This window comes from Enhydra lutris, unplaced genomic scaffold, assembly GCF_002288905.1.
Source record: "Enhydra lutris kenyoni isolate GAN:26980312 unplaced genomic scaffold, ASM228890v2 scaffoldscaffold29, whole genome shotgun sequence".
Classification (NCBI taxonomy): Eukaryota; Metazoa; Chordata; class Mammalia; order Carnivora; family Mustelidae; genus Enhydra; species Enhydra lutris.
In genome coordinates this window covers 16,010,418-16,029,302 of record NW_019154113.1, presented here as the reverse complement: position 1 = coordinate 16,029,302, position 18,885 = coordinate 16,010,418, and the positions used below count along the sequence as shown (strand labels likewise).

The window sequence follows — 18,885 nt, the reverse complement described above, 5'->3', positions numbered from 1 at the left end:
GGTGCCCACGGGGGCCGGGATGCCACGCAGCAGGAGGCCGCCCCAGGTGTACCAGCTACCGGGCGGAGGCAGCTGCACGTTTATAAATGAAGGGAAGAAGCGGAGTTCCAGGCCCCACGCGCTGCTGAGGTTAGGCCGGGCTGGGCAGCCCCAACCCAGGCTTGTGATGAGCCTGTGGGGTTGGGGTGTTTCCGGCTGGCTGTGCAACAGGATTCTGGCCATAAACCTTCCTCGTGGTGAGAGCATCAGGTCTGGGTGAGCCAGAGGCTCCTGGTCAGTGCTCAGTAATGCTGCCGGTTTACCCTCACCCTACAGCCAGGGGTTCTGCGTTTCTTTCTCCTTGTGTGTGGTACGAGAAGAGAGCGGTCAGGGTGTGACCTGAAAAATCCCCAGTATGTTCTGGCCACAGCTTTCCCCTCTCCAGCTTGTGGGTTTTCCCTTACACTCATTCCTTGGGCGCCAACACTACCTTCCCTCCTGTGCTCTTGCGCTGGGGGGTGGGAGCCTGTTCTGCGGCCAGCCCCTAAGGGCCCCCGGGAACCTCGCCCCTACTAGCCTTCAGAGGAGGAATGTCTGCGGGATGCAGGCCAAGTGCTGGCTTCCCCAAGTTCCCCAGGTGTTGGAATTGGAGGCAGAGTACCACCTTGACCTTGGCATGTCCAGTACTCCCAGTGTGGAGAGTCGGCCGCCAGTGGGTGTGTGTCCCCCGGCCCCCTAATTGGGCATCCCTCAGCGTCTTCGCTGCATTCACCTTTCCTGTCCCTCCAGGGGACTCCCCAGATGGTGCCTGGGGCCTCCTTTTGCCACTTTCAGGATAGTAAAAGCTCTCCCTCCAGGGGCTCGGGAGGGGACAGTTCCTGCTGCATGCATGCCAAGTGTACTGAGGGCTTTTAAGGAACCAGGCGGCCCGTGTGGCCCTGGGGATGCTGAGACAAAAGACAGTCCCTGCCCTCAAGGATCTCAGAGTCTCATGGGGAGACAGGCCTGTCAAAGAGTATAAGACAGGATCACGAGTGTCCTGTGGGAAGCACAGTCTCTGTTCGTTGCTGATACTCGCCAGTGCGCACCCTTTAAGGCCGGGAAGTTAAATTGGTGAAATTGTCCCACAGCAGTGGGTAAATATCTGTGGTCCTGAGCCCCCCAAGTGAGCACCCCCAGTACTCCAGCCACCTGACTCCTCCCGGAAGCTTCTCCCGCTCCCCCACCCATCCCGGCACCTGGGCCCAGGAGCTAAGGACCTGGTTTGGGAGGAGCCCTAGGGTCCCTGAGCCAGCCCTTTGGGCAGACCCGTTTGGGCCTGAGTTTGTGCTCTATCAGGTTTTCCTTAGGTCAGCCCTGGTTCTGTGACAGCACAGCCGGGGTGCTCGTGACATAGCAAGGGTGGGGGTAAGGGTGGTGGTCTGAGCAGGACTCTCCAGAGGAGGTCTGAGAAGCATGTGTCCATCTGCCTCCATCCATGGCTCTGTGGTTTATGCGCCTCTGACACTTGACATTGAATGTTGGCCCTGCCACACCCCCTGGACAACTCTTCCCTCCCACAGGACAGAACGCCCCCTTACCCCCAGCCCTGGTCCCGTTTCAAGGAGGGACTGCTGAGGGACCTGGGTGGCTCAGTGGGTTAAAGTCTCTGCCTTCAGCTCAGGTCATGATCTCAGGGTTCTGGGATCGAGCCCCACATCGGGCTCTCTGCTCAGCGGGGAGCCTGCTTCCTCCTCTCTCTCTGCCTGCCTCTCTGCCTACTTGTGATCTCTGTCTGTCAAATAAATAAATAAGTCTCAAAAAAAAAAAAAAAAAAAAAACGAAAAGAAAAAGGAGAAAAGGAGGGACTGCTGAGAGTCGCCGGGAGCACAGGGTGAGCACGGGGAGGAGGAGGGGACCCAAGGCAATAGCATGTGGCCGATTCTGTTGTCAAGGAATTTATGCTCTTCTGAGTGAAGCCAGGCATGGAGTGCCGGGATGCAGAGGTGACAGGGTCGCATTCGTATACCAGCGAGGACACAGGAGTCATGCACCATGACCGGAGGATGAGGCTGGTTGGCTGACGGCCGCAGCTGGGTGAGGGCGGTTTGCTGAAAGCCTGGCGGAGGGAAGAGGAGGATACGGCTGTCGGAACCCCTGGGTGTGCCGCTCTGCAAACCCTGGGTGCCCTGGGGCTGGCAGGGAAAGGCGGTGGCTCCAAGGAAGCCAGAGGAACCCTCCCTGCAGCGGGGGCTTTGTGTGTCCAACTTGCAAAGAGCAGGCGGTGGGGATGGATGGGAAGAGGGTCTCACACTATAGTCAGGTCACCGCCTCGTCCCGCTATGTCATTCTGCCTTCTCTGTAGGCCCCAGTTCCCAACCTCAGACCCTGCACAGTCCAGGGACAGCGTGCAAAGAAAAACTCTCTTCTTTTTCTCTACTCCCGACGCCTCTCTTCTGGCCACCAAATGTGTGACCTGCTCCCATACCAACCAATTCTCTGGTTCTTTGCCGACACCGAGTGGGTGTCCTGTAATCCAGTTTGGTTCTGTCACTCTGGACTGGGAGTTAGTGTCAGACCCTGCAGCGAGGGCACAGTCCGGCAAGACTGCACCAGCCCCCAGATTGTCACCTGGGCTTCTGACCAACGCGCTATAGGTCGAAGTTTCCCCGGATGCCCCTTTGGGTTCAGTAATTTGCTAGAGCGGCTCACAGAACTCAGGACAATGGTGTACTCGATCGATTACCAGTTTATTATAAAAGAAGACAAGCCAGGAGCAGCGAGGTGGAAAGGATGCACGGGGCAAGGCATGGGGGAAGGGCGCGACGGTCCCAGGCCATTTCAGTCACTGCCCCCGCCCCCCAGTGCCTCCATGTTTTTACAAACCGGAAGTTCTCTGAACCCTGTTGTTTGGGATTTCTATGGAGGCTTCTTTATGGGCGTGTAATTGATGAGATCCTGGCCGTTGGTGAGGAAGTTAGCCTCCAGTCGGATGGAGCTGACCGTTTGGACCCTGTGGTTATGGTTGGTTCCCCTGGCTCCCAGCCCCCAGCCTGAGGCTATCCAGGAGCCCCCAAACACTGGTCACCTTATTAGCAGACAGAAAGACACTTACCACCTTGGACATTGCAGGGGTTTTAGGAGCTACGTGCGAGGAAAGGAGAGCAGAGACCAAATGTATTTCTTACTATGTCACACTGCTTTTGTTTTTCGAGGGGAAATCAACATAGGGTTAGCTCTAGGGTATCCCAAACAACGTGCTAGATCTTTTACAAACTCTGTTTCAGTTCATCTTTGTGATGCTTCCATGAAACCGGCATCACTATCTCGACTTTATAGATGAAGAAATTGAGGCCTGACAGGCGGGCTTCTCTGCCGACGACAGCACACCTCCCTGACGCTGCTTGATGTTTTGTCTTCCATGACAGCGGGATGGGATGGGTGTAGGGAGGAAGGGAGAGAGAGTCATCAAAGCCACTCTGGCAGGTCCTAGCAGCAAGTCCCCTTCCTCTCTGCTTCTGGATTGGAGCCTCAGGGAGGCATTTCAGTGGTGCGACGGGTGGGGCACAGGTAGAGGAAAAGTGACTTCTGTCCTCAAAGTGTCCATGGCTCTTTACATAGACCCTTCCCTTCAGTGATAGGCTTTCCCACAGCATGAATCCTTCCTTAAGAAAGTTTCGGATTGGAGTGCTAGACATCTATTAGCCACTGGGTGTTGTTAGCCTTGAGCCTATGAAGGATATGTTCAAGGTCATCATTGAGAATATAGAGCCCCAAGCAAGGTAGAGCTCATAGGCTGGAAACCAAAAAGTTTGGTATAAGGGGGGTAATGTCTTTCTGGGCACGAGGCTCTCTCCAATGGGGCAAGTGAGTTACTGGGAATATCTTGGAGGAGGGATTGGCAGGTCTTGAATCTAAGAAAGAACGAGAGCCAGAGAGAGATGTCAAACCGCTTCTCGGATAGATGTGCTTAATAGATGGCACTCCCATGTTCTCTTCCTGTCCTGTGCCCATGGCAGACATCACTAATCAATCACAGCTCTGTCTGCTCATCCACTGATTCCTTCTAAACACAGCGAACTGTGTGAGCCATCGCAAGCCCCCTGGTGTCGCACATCCTTTGAAATGTGCGCAGCAGCTCTGCCGCGATGTTTCAAATCAGGGAGGACTCAGAAGAGGTAGTTTGGGAGAATCCGGGAGGTGAGAACGAGCTGTCTGTCCATGCTTGCTCTTGGGGAGCCCAGGGGAATGCGTGGGGTGGGAACAGGAACTACAGGAGAGGGGGAGAAGTGGGGCGTCCCGGGTAGAGCTGAACTGGAAATAATCTCTAATTAGGCAGTAATTGAAGTCATGTGAATAGAGAGATGCCTTCCAAGAGAGGGAGGATATGGGGAGAAGAACAGACGGCTTACGGCCGGAGGGAAGGAAACTGCTCACCAAGCCAAAGCGAGGAAGAGAAAAATTAACAGGAGAAAAAGCCGAGTTCCTTCACCGAGTGAGGGAGACCATCTCTCCAGCCCCCTACATGGAAACCTCTGGAACCTTAAGGAACTCCGGGGCGGGTCTGCTTCCAGATTACAAGGGCTAATGCTGTTAATGCCTTCCCTGTTGGGCTCCATTGCAAGCCAGTGTCCCTTCCAGCGCTGACGTTTTGAACGGTGCCTCCTCCCTTCCCGCAGCCTCCCACTCTGCAGGCCTTTCCCAGGCCACCCCTCTGCCCCATCCTGCCGTCCTCTCTTCTGCTCCGTGCCTTGCTCACATTCTGGTGTGCTGTGCCGGGACATTCTGGTGTGCTGTGCCCGGAGCGCGAGGCACCACCAGTGTGATCTCGTCTTTCTGATGGTCACTTTGACGAATCGCTCTGACACCCTCCGGGTCCGGTGATAATCATTCCTGCAAAGTCAAGGACTCCCTCCTGTCCAGGGGACCTGGAATTACCCTCGAAGAATGAAAATGCCCCGGGCCTTGGAGCGACTTTTCCGCATTAACTTGGAGGCAGAGTTGCAGTGAGGAAATCTACCCTTTTAATAGGGGAGAATATTGCCCTCATAAGTCTTTATGCAGTGTACTTGAGCTCAATGCTCACTTGCTGGTTCGCCTTTATAACTTCCATATTGAGTGAATTAAGTCCTCCATGTGGGTAGTTATTAAAGAAGTGATAAGTGCTTTATAATTCAGTAAAGGGTGGCCTGGCCATTTCATATTTTCCTAAGGAAATTGGCCACCCGAAGGGCAGCGTTCTCAGGACCCTTGGGGCCAGCCGATTTTAGGCAAAGTGTTTGCTCTATTGGATTACTTTCAAGCCAGCTGCTCTGGCCTGGACCAGACTCTCCTTCTCGCTCAGACTTTCTCCTCCAAGTTCCGTTGGGGAGAAAGGGTCAAAGTCAATGTGTCTCTCCCTGCCTCGGGCTGTTTCTTCGGTTCATCAAAGACTTCTTCTTTCTTTCCTAGTTCAAAGCTGAGTTGTCTGGTGAGGATTGGAGGTTTTATGATCAATGCAGTTTGACTCTCATCTGCAGACAAGAGGAGAGTGTCTCTTAGGGGCCATGGAGTTCTGACCCACCCCCCACTCCCTATACCCCCAACCCCATGGACATAGCTTACTTATTTATACCTTAGTCTCTTCAAATGGTTGGAGAAAATGCCGGTCCTATCACGACCTCAGTAATTAGAGGGTTTTCGCAACATGCCACAAGGTCCTCAGGTCCTGAGGAAGGAAAGTCCTTTATTCATTCGTTCATTCGAATTTTCTATTCTGTTCAGGGAACTGGGCCGAGTCTTGTGGACACTCAGCATGTACATGAGGGAATGACAGATTGAGCCAAGTGGCATAAAGGAACTCTCTAGACCAGCATTTCTCAGCCTTGGCACGGTTGTCATTTTGGGCCAAATCATTCTTTGTTCCGAGGAGGCTGTCCCTGTCCTGTGTTGTAGGATTTTTAGTAACATCCTTGACCTCTACCCACGAGACCTTCCCAGTCGTGACAGTCAAAAAAGCCCTCAGTCATGGCCAGATGTCCTTTGGGAGACAGAATCCGCCCTTGGCTTTTGAGAACACTTGATCTGGACGAAGGTTATAGAGAATGACTGTGGCTAGTTTGGTCAGGAGAGGCCTTTCCGAGAAGATGACATTTAAGGAGAATCCATGTGCTTTTAAGTGCAAAACCAAGTGCCAGGGCCCTGAGAGAAGGGGGAGAGCTTGGTGTTTTGGAGAATGGGAAGGAGGCCATTGAGACGAAAGCTGAGTGAACAGGGTCGGTTCGTTCGAGCTGAGGCAGGAGACGCCAGAGCCAGACATGCGGGACCTCACTCCCGTGGTAGAGGCTGGAGTTCTTCGTAAGGGTGGGAAGAGCTCCTGGAAGCTTGATTTTGGAGGGTGGGTGCCGTGGGGAGGAGGGCGTGATTAGATATGTTATAAAAAATTCATTCCGGCTTCTGAGTGAAGGACCGGTTTGCAGTCAGGCCAGAGTGGCAGCAGTGGTCCCGTCTTGGAGGCAGTGGCCTTTTGGGAGCGGTCACGATGGCCTGGGCCCAGGTGATGCTGTGGGGAGGGGACAGAGCTGGTGTCTCTGTGGAGACGGACAGCTCAGGTGTGGGTATTGCGGGAGGGGAGGGAGCACTTAGTGCTGAAGCTTGGCTTCGACGCCCAGGTGACACCGGTGCCGTTTATTGGGATGGAGAGGAAAGCCAAGCGCTGGTGTTGGACCTACTGATCTGACCGGAGACGCACCTTTGGACGCTCTGGGCGTGTAAGGTGTTGTTCAGAGCCAGCATGTGGGCGAGATCACCACGGCGTGGCCGGGAAAAGGTGTCCCAGCGGAAGACCTGGGAGATACCGACATTTAGGGTTCAGACAAAGCATATGGATCCTGCAGAGGGGACTGAGAAGTAGTAGCCAGGGGAGTAGAAGGAATCCCAGGAGACGGTAAAGTTCAGGAATCCGTAAAGAGAATGTTTCAAGAAAGAGCGAGTGGTTAACCAGGTAAAATGCCCCCGAGAGACGGAGTAACAGGGTTGCGGAGCAGTCTGGGGAGTTTGCCAGGATGGGCAACACCGGCGACCTTGGCAGGGCAGTTTCCCTAGAGCAGCCAGGACCGAAGACTAATTGGGTTGGAGAATTCAAGGGAGGTGAGGAAGGAAGTCAGGCTTGCAGGGGGAGATGGATCCTCTTGAAAACGTGGGCCACGGAGAGATGTCGCGACATGAGTCAGTCACTGGAGGAGGGTGTGGTGGGAAGGAGATTTTCCTTTTAAAGGGGCTTTTCTAGAACATGTCCATATGCTGAGGGGAAAATCTAGTAGAGAGAAAATGAGAGTCCAGACAAGAGAGGAAGAAAAAAGATGAATGAGTCCTTGAGAAGGTGAGAGGGGTCGAGGGAGGGGGGAGGTCCCTGCGGGAGGTTGATGGGGTGCTGGGTGGGTAAGTTCTGCTGTCCCTCACCTTGAGCATTCCCTAATGTGTGCGTTCATCCATTCATTCCCTCCGATGTCACTGAGCATTTGCGTGGCACTGGGCACGCATGCTTCTGGTCTGGGTCCTCCGAGACCTCCTGATCTGCTGAAAGCCATCATCACGTGGGCAAGGGAAGGATGGAAATGGTGTGCCCAGGGGCCAGTAGCATGCCCGTCTCGTCTCCTTCTCTGTTTGGCAAGAGGAGGCCCCGCCCACTTCCCCACTCCTGACACTGAGCATCAGCAGCAGACCTGAGATCTGGTCCATGGGCCTCCCCAGACCTCTGGGATCACCATTTGTGGGCCCCATAGTGAGTCCCCAGGATACCCATCCCTGATTGGGATGTTGAATGGGGTGCCTTGGGCCACATCCCTCTTCGGGGAACAAGTTCAAGGTGCTCGTGGGGTCCGACCAGGCCTCTGGGCTGCTCCAAGGGCCCAGAGTGAGGACCGTGCTGGCACCAAGCATAGAAAGCCTTGGGTGTGAGGGGGGACTTGGAGGTGGCCGCTTAGCCCCAACCTGGGTGGGATCCCAAGTACACACTTATCCTGGGGTACCTGCCCTTCTTTGTGATTCTGGAGGTGAGCGAGTGGTGAGTAAGACAGATATGATCTCTGTTCTCATGCGTCATAGTTCTTGCCTATAGACACTGACGACAGACACATAATCAAATAATCAAATAAGACAATTACAGATGGTTATTAAGGGCTGTGAAGGACATGAACGGGGCTTGTGCCAGAGAGCAGCTGGAGGGAAAGGCGGGGGGGTTGTGTGCTCACATAGGGGCCAGAGCAGGCGTCTCTGAGAAGGTGACCTTTGCAGGGAGCCCTGAGGGCTTAAAAGGAGCCAGTCCAAGTGTTTGATGAAGTTCTGGTTGGAAATAAGTCTGGCGTGTTTAAAGACAGGCAGGAGAGTGCGTGGGGGGTGCAGAGAACAAGCAGGTGTTAAGAGAAGGGGCCATAGGACCAGCCAGAGGCCAGTGTGTGCAGGACCTTGTGGGCCCTGGCACAGTGTCCCGATTTTATTGTAAGGACCGTGGGAAGCGGGTGGAGGGTTTTCAGCAACGGAGAGTTGAGCGGGCAGGTTTAGAGACTCTTGATGGGGAAGAGCGCCAGCAGGGGGCCCAGTGAGAAGGCAGGGGTGGTTTGCAGGTTAGAGGTGGCCATGGCTCTGGTGCTGATGCGTGGGCGTGCTGGGGTCACCAGCCCACGCCCACCTGCCTGTCTAGCCTGTGGTGCAAATGAAGGGCAGCTGTTAGACCGGCGAGGGGCTGGCCGGTCTGGTCCCAGGTAGGGGGGCCAAGCAGCACAGCCCGGGCTCCCTGTGAACTGACCAAATCCCCGAGGAAATCTCACTCCTGGGAGTCAGGCCTTTTCTTATCAGAGTAGAGAGGGGGTGTGCCCTTGATCTTTTGTCTGTTAGCAGACGGAGCATCTCAGCACCTGAGGAGCACAGGTGTGTGCACAAATGCTCCCCGTTCCTGGCACGAGCTTTGGAATTGATCAGGAAGCCGACACAGATGCTGTCGTTTCCCATCTGTTCACTGCACGATGCGAATGTTCCTTTCTGCCGTCCCCGGGGTCCCAGATGCGGGGCTGGTTCGACGTGGTCCTTGGCGTGCAGCTGCTTGGAGAGCTGGTGTGCTAATGTGCTGGCATGCGGGGCTGTCAGCCGAGGAAGGCTCCCCAGGCTCGCAGGTCCAGCTCCCCAGGCATCTTGGATCCCCCTGACAGCTGTCAAGGGAGAGAGAGCCGGGTGACTTGGCTGGTGTGACCCAGTGCGGCTTTTCCCCAGCGCCCCCCCCCCCCCGGTGCCTCAGTTCCGTGGAGCTGTTGCCCCAGACGGTTTGTATATAATGCTGAACATATCAGATAATTGAAAGCTAATACTACTGTCTGGATCACTAGACATAATATGCCTGGATAACAAATCAATTTCCTTATGGCCCTACAAGGCTTCGAAGTCAAGTGCACGCCACATTCGTCGTATACGTGTGTGTGCGTGCACGCAGACGGGCGCTCCGGTGTGTGCGTGCTCTGCTGCTGCTGATTTGTTAAGAAACGGAATCCCAGGCTAGTCTCCGCAGGTACTCAGCTCCGTGCTTCAGGTCAGGCCTCCGTCCTAGAATCGGGGTTCAGGTGAGAAGGGGATAGGAGCCTCAGGTCTGATGGGGAGGTGTCTGGAGAGAGGGAGCATCTGTGCACAGCCGTGTTAGCTGAAGCTCTTGTGTTGTGTGTTGGAGTGGAACATCCGAGAAATGCCCGTTTCCGCTGCCTCCTGCCAGGATGCGCCTCTAAGAATAGATGTATGGATAGTAATATTAGTGGTGTACGCTGAGGCCAGGAAAATGTGAATTATAACTACACCTCTAAGAATCTAAGAATACTTCGCTTATCCCTCCACCTTAATTACCCAGAAAGGGGATTAGAAACAAAGAAGACAAGGACGGATATCTACCTGTTTGTGTGCGTGTTTACGTTCTCTTAGATCTTTCATCAGATTCTATTTACTTTTACTTCCACGATTCCAGCAGAATGGTGGAATTTGCTGTTTCTCACTCTGGTGTGATGTGTCAGCACTGTCTCGAGGGCTAAGACATTGCCTCCTCTAATCCTCATACCGTCTGGATTTCCTGGAAGGACACTGAGGACCAGAGAGCTTCGAGAGCAGCTGACCCAGGGGCATCCAGCTTTCAGGGGCCAGAGCTTGGTGTCTGCTCCTGGTAGGCCTGCCTCCAGGGCACCTGTGCTTTTAGCCTCTGTGCTCGCAGGGGCTACTGAGCACCCTGGTCGCAGCACACTGTAAGGGACTGATGGCCCCCAACCCGATAGCACAGGAAGAGCCATGAAGCTGCTGAAAATGGGCACGATAAACATTAGAATTTAGGAGTCACATCAGAGGAGGGCCATTTGGGTCGGGATGCACATTCTGCCTGCTTCAGGAGCCTGGGAGGGCGTCCCTGGGTGATACAGCTCGGCGGGCTAGTTCACTTGGTCATGATGATCCAAGATTATCAAGGCATGTAAGTCACGTTCTGTCTACTCTGCTTAAAAAGGCAAGGAGGTGTGTAATGCATTTTAGGAGGAAAAAGAAACAGCTAGCAAGGAAGTTGAACATGCAAAGGTTTTGCATTTAAATTTAGTTGTCTGGAAAATTCGGTTATGAAGAACAGCTCGTTAAGAGCAGTGAGAAGTCAGAGTGAAAATGATGGTGATCTTACAGCAAGCGAGGAGGGAGGAAAGGTTGCAGACCTGGCCAGCCATGGGTAAGGGAAGGAAGGATGCTCGCTGGTCCCACCAACCAATGTTCTGTCTTGCCGAATGTCCCTGCGATGAGGAATGTTCTGTTGGGTGAGGGGAGACACCTGTCTTGCCCTTCTCATGGGCCTTCCCGTCAACTTCAGTCCCCTGGTGATGGAAGGGGGTGGATGTCTCAGTGTTCTAGAGTTTTCTATGTATAGGACTTAAATATTGGAGTTATAAACAACTCTTAAACATATCCACATGACATGTTTTTAATTAAAATATGGACCACACAGTCTGTACCATCTCATTTTTATAGGCTTGGAGATTGCCAGTTCATTTCCATATTGGCTCCAGCCAAACAGAAGGAGGAAGAAAGCGATGGTACAAAAGCACAGTCGAATTTATTCTAGTACAAAGGATTTTTATCTCTTCCCTGGATGTTTTAATTAATATTTCACTTGTGCTCTAGCGAGTGGCTTCATTTCTGGTGGTTTTCCTCCTGCTCCTGAAGACGCTGGGCACAGGCAGGGTCCCTTGGCTCCCGCACACCTCGGCCCACCTGACAGCGGCGTGTTCTTTGACCACAGAGGCTCACCTAGACCCCGCTGAGATTTTCGGAGATGCAGCCCGAAGCCAGGCTCGGGTTTGGTTGCTCAGCGTTGCCGTGAATTAAGCCTCCCTTCCTCCCGTCTCTCTGGAAAAGTGCGGCACATTCGCTCTTGGTGAAGAGTTGTGATTCCGGGAAGGGCAGTGGCCAGAGGGGAGGGACGGGGCACTGAGTTAACTCCTTGGATGGGGCAGTTCCCATTGCGAAGAGGAGTAAGCCATGTGCAAGAGGAACTCTCAGTGGGGGTGGGGGGGGGGGGCGGTGGGGACTCTTGACAGTGGGTTCCAACCAGAGCTGGGTGGGAGGAGAACATTATTGCTTCTGGGATGTGTAACCTAGCTTGGCCCATGGTCCAGTGCACCAAAGAGCCCCTCGTTTCCTCTCAAGGAATGCCCTTGACTTGTTGGGGGGTCTGGGATAGCTTTTGATGTTCTCCTCTCACCTGGACCCAGGGACCTATAGAGGCAGGTTTTTTGGTTTTGGGCTGGTGCCTCTTAGGGTTTGCTGCAAAGCAGTCATTTAAAAAAAAAAAAGATTAAAAAAAAATTTATTTGAGGAGAGAGAGAATGTACACGAGTGGGGGGAGGGGCAGAGAGAGGGGGGAAGCGGACTTGACCCCAGCACCTGGAGCTTATGACCTGAGCCGAAGGCAGATGCTTTGCCAACTGAGACCCCCCGCCCCAGGTGCTCTCAAAGCAGTCATTTTCAGAACTGTTGCTGTTTCAAGCCATGGAACGCAGTCTTCACTAGTCATCTTCAGGCATAATAAGCCTTACATGAGGCAGGGCTTCCCTACTGTGGACATTCTGGGCCAGTTATTGTCTGTTGTGGGGTCTGTCCTGGGCACCTGTGGATTTTTTTAGGAGCATCCCTGGCCTCTGCCCATGAGATGCCAGCATCCTTCCCTTCCTCCCAGCTGTGAGCACCAAAAACATCTGCAGACATTTCCCAGTGTCCCTTGGGGGGTAGGATGACCCTCTGCTGAGCGCCGCTGTCTGAGAGGTGACTCAGGTGGGGTGCTTCAGTCAGGATGGGAGCCTCCTCTCTGCCCCCGCCCCTCCCTGTTCCCGAGGAAAGCACGCAGACCGAGAATAAGGGTGCAGATCCCCGTGGGTCCGCGCTCTGTGCCCGAGCGGACGAACACAGAATCTGGCAGCCCCACACGGACCTGAGTTCCCCGCATGGCTCTGAGCTCCTCTCCCATGGCGAGATGGGTTCCTCCCGGCACAGCCTGTGGTCCTGGAACGGGGGTGACCAGCAACGGCCCCCCACAGGGTTCAAGTGCCGAACCTTCCTCTAAACAATGATCATCATCGATTGCTTTTGAAGTGACAACATTAAGTGCTCAGGGAAGACAGCCCCGACATCCAGAAAAGCACAATAGAGGGAGAAACCACATGCTAGAGGTCAAGGTAACTACTGTTCACCACGAACAAAGGCAAACCAAACCTATGGTCATATTTATCCCATTTGTTATGTTTTTAGAGCCTGCCTTCCCCACTTAAACCTGTAGCACACAGCAGCCCACCGAGCTCCCACAGCTGACCCCCAGGGCTGGTACCGAGCCACTGCTCCGTGAGTCACCGGCGGACTTGGCAGGTGCCCCGCCGATGTCATCAGCAAATGGCAGGCTGCACCTTCGCCTCAGAAGCCGTCCTGGGCTGCCGGCTGTGCGTTCCCTGAACCTGTTCCTCATTTCTGCTCGAGCAGTTTTCCTGGAGGTCATGAATGACAGACTTACTGCCCCTCCACGCGCCTGCCACATGGAGTTTTTATCAATGATTGCTGAGAAATGACAACTTCCAGCAGAACCGCGATGCCATTTTTAGCTTGAAAACTGAGAAAAGACTGCTCAGTTTCTGCAAAGCACAGGGTTAAAAATAACCGTCCCGGCTCGCGCTCCCTGAGGACTTACTATGTGTCCCGAGCTGCCGTTCTGTCCGGGCTTTTTAACGGGGCCTTTCAAGTTTCGCGTCACTCTTACCCTGGGGGGGCGGGTATTTTATTAGCCCATCTGACGGATGAGGAAACTGAGGCATAGACAGGTGATGTCCCCTGGACAGGGTCACACGTGGACAAAGGTAGCGACGGGGCCAGGATGTGCGTCCTGGCAGCCTGGCTGGAGGCGGCGGGGAGGGGGCCCGGCTGGCAAGTTTTTTCTATAAAAGGCAGGTCTCTGCCGCGCTGCCTCAGCTCAGCTCCGTCCTTGTACAACAAGAGCAGCTATAGACCAGTCACTGAATGGATATGAACACTGAAATTTGAATTTCATATGATTTTCGCATGTCACAAATTAGGATTCTGCTTTTGATTTTTTTTAAATGTACAAACTATTCTTAGCCCTCAGGCTGTACAAAGACAGGTGGTGGACTGGATTTGGCCCGCAGAATGTAGCTTGTCGACGGGGCTCGGGAGAGCCCAGGCTCTTCACCGCGCCATGGCACAGCGGCTGTGCAAAGGCTCTTCCCCCATGCGGGGAGCCTCAGACCCGACAGTGGGGGCAGGGGCCCGGGTCTCTTGACCAGGAGCCTTTTGCACCAAAGAGTTCATTCATTGTCCCGCTGCATCTCCAAGTGAGCCTACGTCGGATGGGCCGGCGTGGGGCCCTCAGGACACGAGGGCTAAGAACGGTAAACCGATACAATACACCGATGATTGACAACTCGGCCATAAATATAAACACGTTTACGGGCTTCTGATGGGGGCGAAGGAAAACAATTTCATTTACTTAAACAACTGATCGACAGCTGCTTGTCGGAAGCAGATCCTAGTCTGGGGCCGGGCTCCTGGGAATGAATGGTTGTCTGTAGGAATAGCGTCATTCACTTGGTGGTTTGCCTGGACCGCTGGCCCAGTGAACACACGTGGGGGACACTGGCGCAGGTCATTTTACTCCTCCTGGTATTCCTTGTCACCTGACATGGTGCCAGGGGCCCTGCCCTGGCAGGACCAGACCGAGTAAACCGCCCTGGAGCTGAGAGGCTTCCAGGGAGAAGACTTTGGTCTTGGAATCCAGTCCCGACCTGGCCACCTGGTCCCTGTCCCCAGCAGATGCCAGTGTGTCTGGCTGCTCAGCGGGGGCCCCGAGAGAATGTGGAACAAAATGGGTTCTCCGCGTACCTTGTCACTGTGTTGCTTTGAAATGCTTCCAGGGGCCCTGGCCACCGCCACCCCGCGGCCTTCCTGGCTCTGGCTTCCCTCGGTGGCAGATGGAAGAGCCACGGGTGTGGTGGGGCCAAGGAGGGGTTGTCTGGGGAAGGCGGCTGCTGCTTTTCTGGCCTCAGTGTGCCTCGGATGGCTGCGTGGCAGGATGACTGAAGAGGGTACTTTGACATCCGTGGAGAGCGACCACCGATGATGGGAGCGTCGGGTCCCGGGAGGGCATGGTGGGCAGCAGAGGGCCTTCTCCTGAGGCCCCGGGAGCTCCGTGGGATAGAGATGGGGAGGAGTGGTAACGTCTCACACCGCTCTGGAGTTGGGAAGGGCCTTAACAGATCAGTGGCCGGATAGTTCTCAACCTGGGGACCCTAAGAGCTATAATGGAGGTTGTTTGTTTCTGGCATTTTGTCAATATCCAAAAAAAAAAAAAAAAAAAGAGCAGTAATCAAACCTAGGACAAGCCAGCTCCTCTGCTTATAGAACTTTTGAGTTCCTTTGCTCAGGGCCAGACCTGATTATCCGCTGGGAGAGTTAGTGCTGGTTTATATCTGTTGATAAAAAGCTCTGGTGAATGGTGATTTATATTTTCGATCAATAAATCCTAGAAGAGAAGTTAATTATTACTTAATAAATGTATAGTGTGCCTGTTCGACACCAGCCTCCTTAAACAGGAGGTGTCTTGGGAGAAAGCTCTAAACGGAGACCTTGTGATGGGAAGGAGAGAAGCTGCTGATCTAGTGAAACCCTTTCCCTTTGCAAACGATGACACAAGGGGCCCAGAGAGGTCAGAGCTCTCGCTCAAAGCCTCTGGTTTTTGGGTCCCAGAGTTGAAGCCGGAGCTGGGCTCCTAGGTCTCACCTTACTTCTGTGACACCATGGTGCCTCTCTGGTCCCCAGCCAGTCCCCTCCTTTCTGGACTTGGATCTGCCCAATCAAGCTATCCGTGTTCTTGAACTCCAGGTGGGTTGGGCTGTGGCCACCCGAACCAGGCGGTCAGTGTCTGGACCCTGGGGGCCCCTGAAGTGGGTGTGTGCTCCTTCTGAGCTTTTTCACTCAAAAACCATACCCACCGGCAAGCTACCCTCCCGCTCTCCCTTTTCAAACCCACATCATTTTTGTTGCCTTCCTGGACTGCTGAGAAAATGAGCTGTCCTTAGGAAGTCCCCAAAAGGAAAACAAGAGCGAGTGGAAGGAAGCTGAGTTGTGAAGACCAAAGGGGAAGCTGGGTTTCGAGTCTTTAAAAAGGAGAGCTTTCTGGAGCAGAGAGGGGACATTAAATGTGGTTCCCGGGCCAGGTGCTCTGGGTCTCATGCCAATTGCCCCAGGTGGGTGGTACATGAGGCCCCTTGCGGAGGGAGAAACAGAGGCTCGGGGACACTTGGCCATGTGGCAGAAGGCCTGGCTTGCACGTGGGTGATCCAGGATTCAAGCCCAGGTCTCTCTGGCTCTAGAGACAGTACCTTTCCTGTGGACCCTGGCTGACCTGAACCCTGTCTTTCCTCCTCCCCTGCAGACACATAGAGAACTGGCGAGGTTTGCACACGCTGAATGCCGTGGACATGGAGCTCTACACTGGCCTCCAAAAGCTGTGAGTGCACCCGGCCACGGGAGGGGCCCCGGGTGGTGGGTGTGGGGCGCCCGCTGCCCCTGGGCTGCCCTGGGCACTTCCCTCCTCCATTCCTTTTTTAGTAGAGCCGGTACCACCCACTTAGGGACTGCCCGGGTCTTCAAAGGCCACCCCCTCACTCTCTCGCATTTCCCCTCAGCCCAGAAGACCGGAGGGCTGTGTGGTCCCACCTGTAGTTAGGGATTCGGGGCAGGACCCGAACCCAGGCCTCTTGGCTAGTGACCTCACCTCAGACCCCTGGTTGACGAATGGTCCCCGGAGCCTGCAAAATCCCCCAGCCCACTCCTCCTCCTTTGGGACTTCAGCGCTAGTGGTCGTGGGGGGCTTGGGGTGGGGGAGGGAGTGGAGGCTGCAGCCCTGTAGCCGCTGGGCCCCATTCTTGAGCAGGAGCCCTGTTGCCAGGATGGGGAGAGGACAGCTGCCAGCTCATCCCAAACCCTCACCCAGGTCCCCGTGGGGGGTGAGCCCAGATGCCGTCCGGGGGACACCCTGCGATGCTGATGATGGAGAATTGCGTTCAGTTCACCGGCCCGGATGGTGGCCCATGACCTCCTGTGAGCCTCAACCCAGAGCAGATGTCCCTCAGCTCCGGAAGCCCTGCTGACCCTGTTTCTCTCTCTCTCTCCAGGACCATCAAGAACTCAGGACTTCGGAGCATCCAGCCCAGAGCCTTTGCCAAGAACCCCCACTTGCGCTACATGTGAGTAGACCTGGGTCCTGGGCTTCAGGGAGAGGGTGGGGGGGGGCACACAGCAGGGAGGGCGCTGGGCAGTGGAGCCAGCTGGCCACCTGGGGTCCAGGCCTGGCTTGTCACTATGTGCCGGGGCCTCAGACTTTGCCTCTTAAAAATGAGTGTTTGGGATTTGAGCATCTCTAAGGTTCCTGTCAGAAGGACGAGCCTAAACCAGGGCTTAGAGCCTCCTGACTCCCAGGGTTGTTCGCTTTTCATTCGCAATTTTATGGGAATGTTAGTGGTGAGAAATCCCTCTTGTCCGGGATGTGAATGCTACACCTCTGAGACCATTTTTGGGTCCCAAAGTGTCTATCTGTGTGCCGCTCTTTGTTGGGTACAGTTGGCAGAAGAGGGAAGGCCGGGCCAGACCAAGCGCCATGTCTGAGTAGGTTCTGGGTTCACTGGAGAGCGGGTCTGAGAATGGAGGCCCCTGTACCTGAGGTCACACAGATTTGTTTGGGACAGGTTCCAGGCCACGTGGCTCCGGGTAGGATTCTTGTCTGCACGTCTCTCCCCTACCCCCTTCCCCTCCCTTCCATGTCTGATGGCAGAGGGGCCTCCTCAGGGTAGCACCTGTGGGGCAGACTCACATGAGCTCGCTGCTTTCTCTCCAGGCCTTGTTCTCCGTGAGGACCGTGAAGTTCAGTGGGAGGACGGCCATGTCCTGGGGAGAAGGTGGGCTTGAGAGGAAGCCGGGGTAGCTGGTCAGGGGAACGTCAACCCGCTGTGCTTGCTTTCTGGTCACCCCTTCTTCCAGGATGGTGGCCATCTTGGACCTCCACTGGGCACCTTCCCTGAGAGAGGAGAGATTCTGCAGGGACCAGGTGGGGAAGGAGAGGAGGTCTGTTGTATTTGGGGTGAAAAAATGGAGCAATGATGTGCCGGTGAGTCTTTCCTCTGTCCATGTGACCGTTTTACTGGCTGAGGCACTCGGCCTTCGCTGTTGGAAGGACAGCCCGCTGGATGGGCCTCTCCTGTGAAGATGCGGAGACCCCTGGGAAAGCTCTCAGAAAGTAGCGGCAGAGGAGGGCAAGAGAGAAGGGCCTTCTGGAGGACTGTGGTGGGAGGAGTGGTTCTTTTTACGGGTCTTGGCCTCACCCGCTGTTCTCTGTGTGCTTTCTCAGGCTCAGTGCTTGGTGTGTGTGTGGGTTTGTGTGTGTGCGTGTGTGTGTGTGTGCATTTATCAGTATGGCCACCCTTCTTTGTGCTACACGTCCTTTCCTCCGTCTGGAAATGGCACACGCCGTAAGGCCCTCGCCCAGGGCCCGAAGTCTTCGCTTCAGTCCTCCCTCCCAACTGTGTCATGCAGCGGTCGCCTCCATCTCCGGGAGGCGAGCGTCGTGGTGAGTGTGTCCCGGTGTGTGTTCTCTGCAGCGGGAGGCGTGGCTGGGACCAGAGGAGGGCCTTGGACCAGATGTTCCAGGTGTTTATTTTATGGGGGATTTGAATTTCAATGTAAAATACCCCGGGGGAAGACTCTTCTGACCTCTGAGGAGTCTTTCTTTTCACGCTGACTCATACGGAGTTCACAGAGCTAAGCGCCCTTGGCCCGTCAGGTGGGGACAGTGGAGTCTGGGGACCACATGTCCCCTGCGGAAGGGGCAGCCAGCTGACCGCTGCTAGGTGGACGTGGGGCCTCGTGCTGCCAGACTTACTGTTCTTTCAAGAAGAGCTAAAGGTCTGGGGAAACCCCTCAAGTTTTAAATGCTTGGCAATGTAAAACAAAACCCTTCAACCCCATGGGCCAAATGAAACAGCTGCGTGGGCAGAATAGGACACACGGAAGGCCAGTTTGTGGGCTAGGGTCATGGGGGAGGGAAGCTGTCAGATGGGAGAAGCTCTGTCCCCTTTGTTCAAGGACAGTGGCTGGGTGCTTGTGACCTAGAGGCTTACAAGGCACTGTGTCACCCGCAGCTCTTGGGGAAGTCGAGGGGACTTTGAGATCCGTCATGTTTCTTTGGGTCGCAGAAGTGGGAGCAGGGATACATCTTGGGTTTCAGGTGTTTCTGAAATGGAATGTCCTGGAACATTCCCTTGACTTACCCTTGAAGTCCTAGAAGAAGGCTGTGACCCACGTCTCCTTGGGGATGATCCGGGGTCTGGG

At 54.7% G+C, this 18,885-nt stretch overlaps 1 protein-coding gene across 6 annotated transcripts in view; it reads left to right on the top strand.

Moving 5' to 3' along the window:
* LOC111152589 (neurotrophic receptor tyrosine kinase 3) overlaps positions 1-18,885 on the top strand; it is a 368,407-nt gene that overhangs the window by 58,949 nt on the left and 290,573 nt on the right. For all 6 annotated transcript variants that reach the window (XM_022511093.1, XM_022511092.1, XM_022511091.1 and 3 more), the window contains exons 2-3: positions 15,935-16,009; positions 16,677-16,748. In XM_022511093.1, the coding sequence (XP_022366801.1) occupies positions 15,935-16,009; positions 16,677-16,748 (147 nt within the window). The remainder of the gene's footprint in view (positions 1-15,934; positions 16,010-16,676; positions 16,749-18,885) is intronic.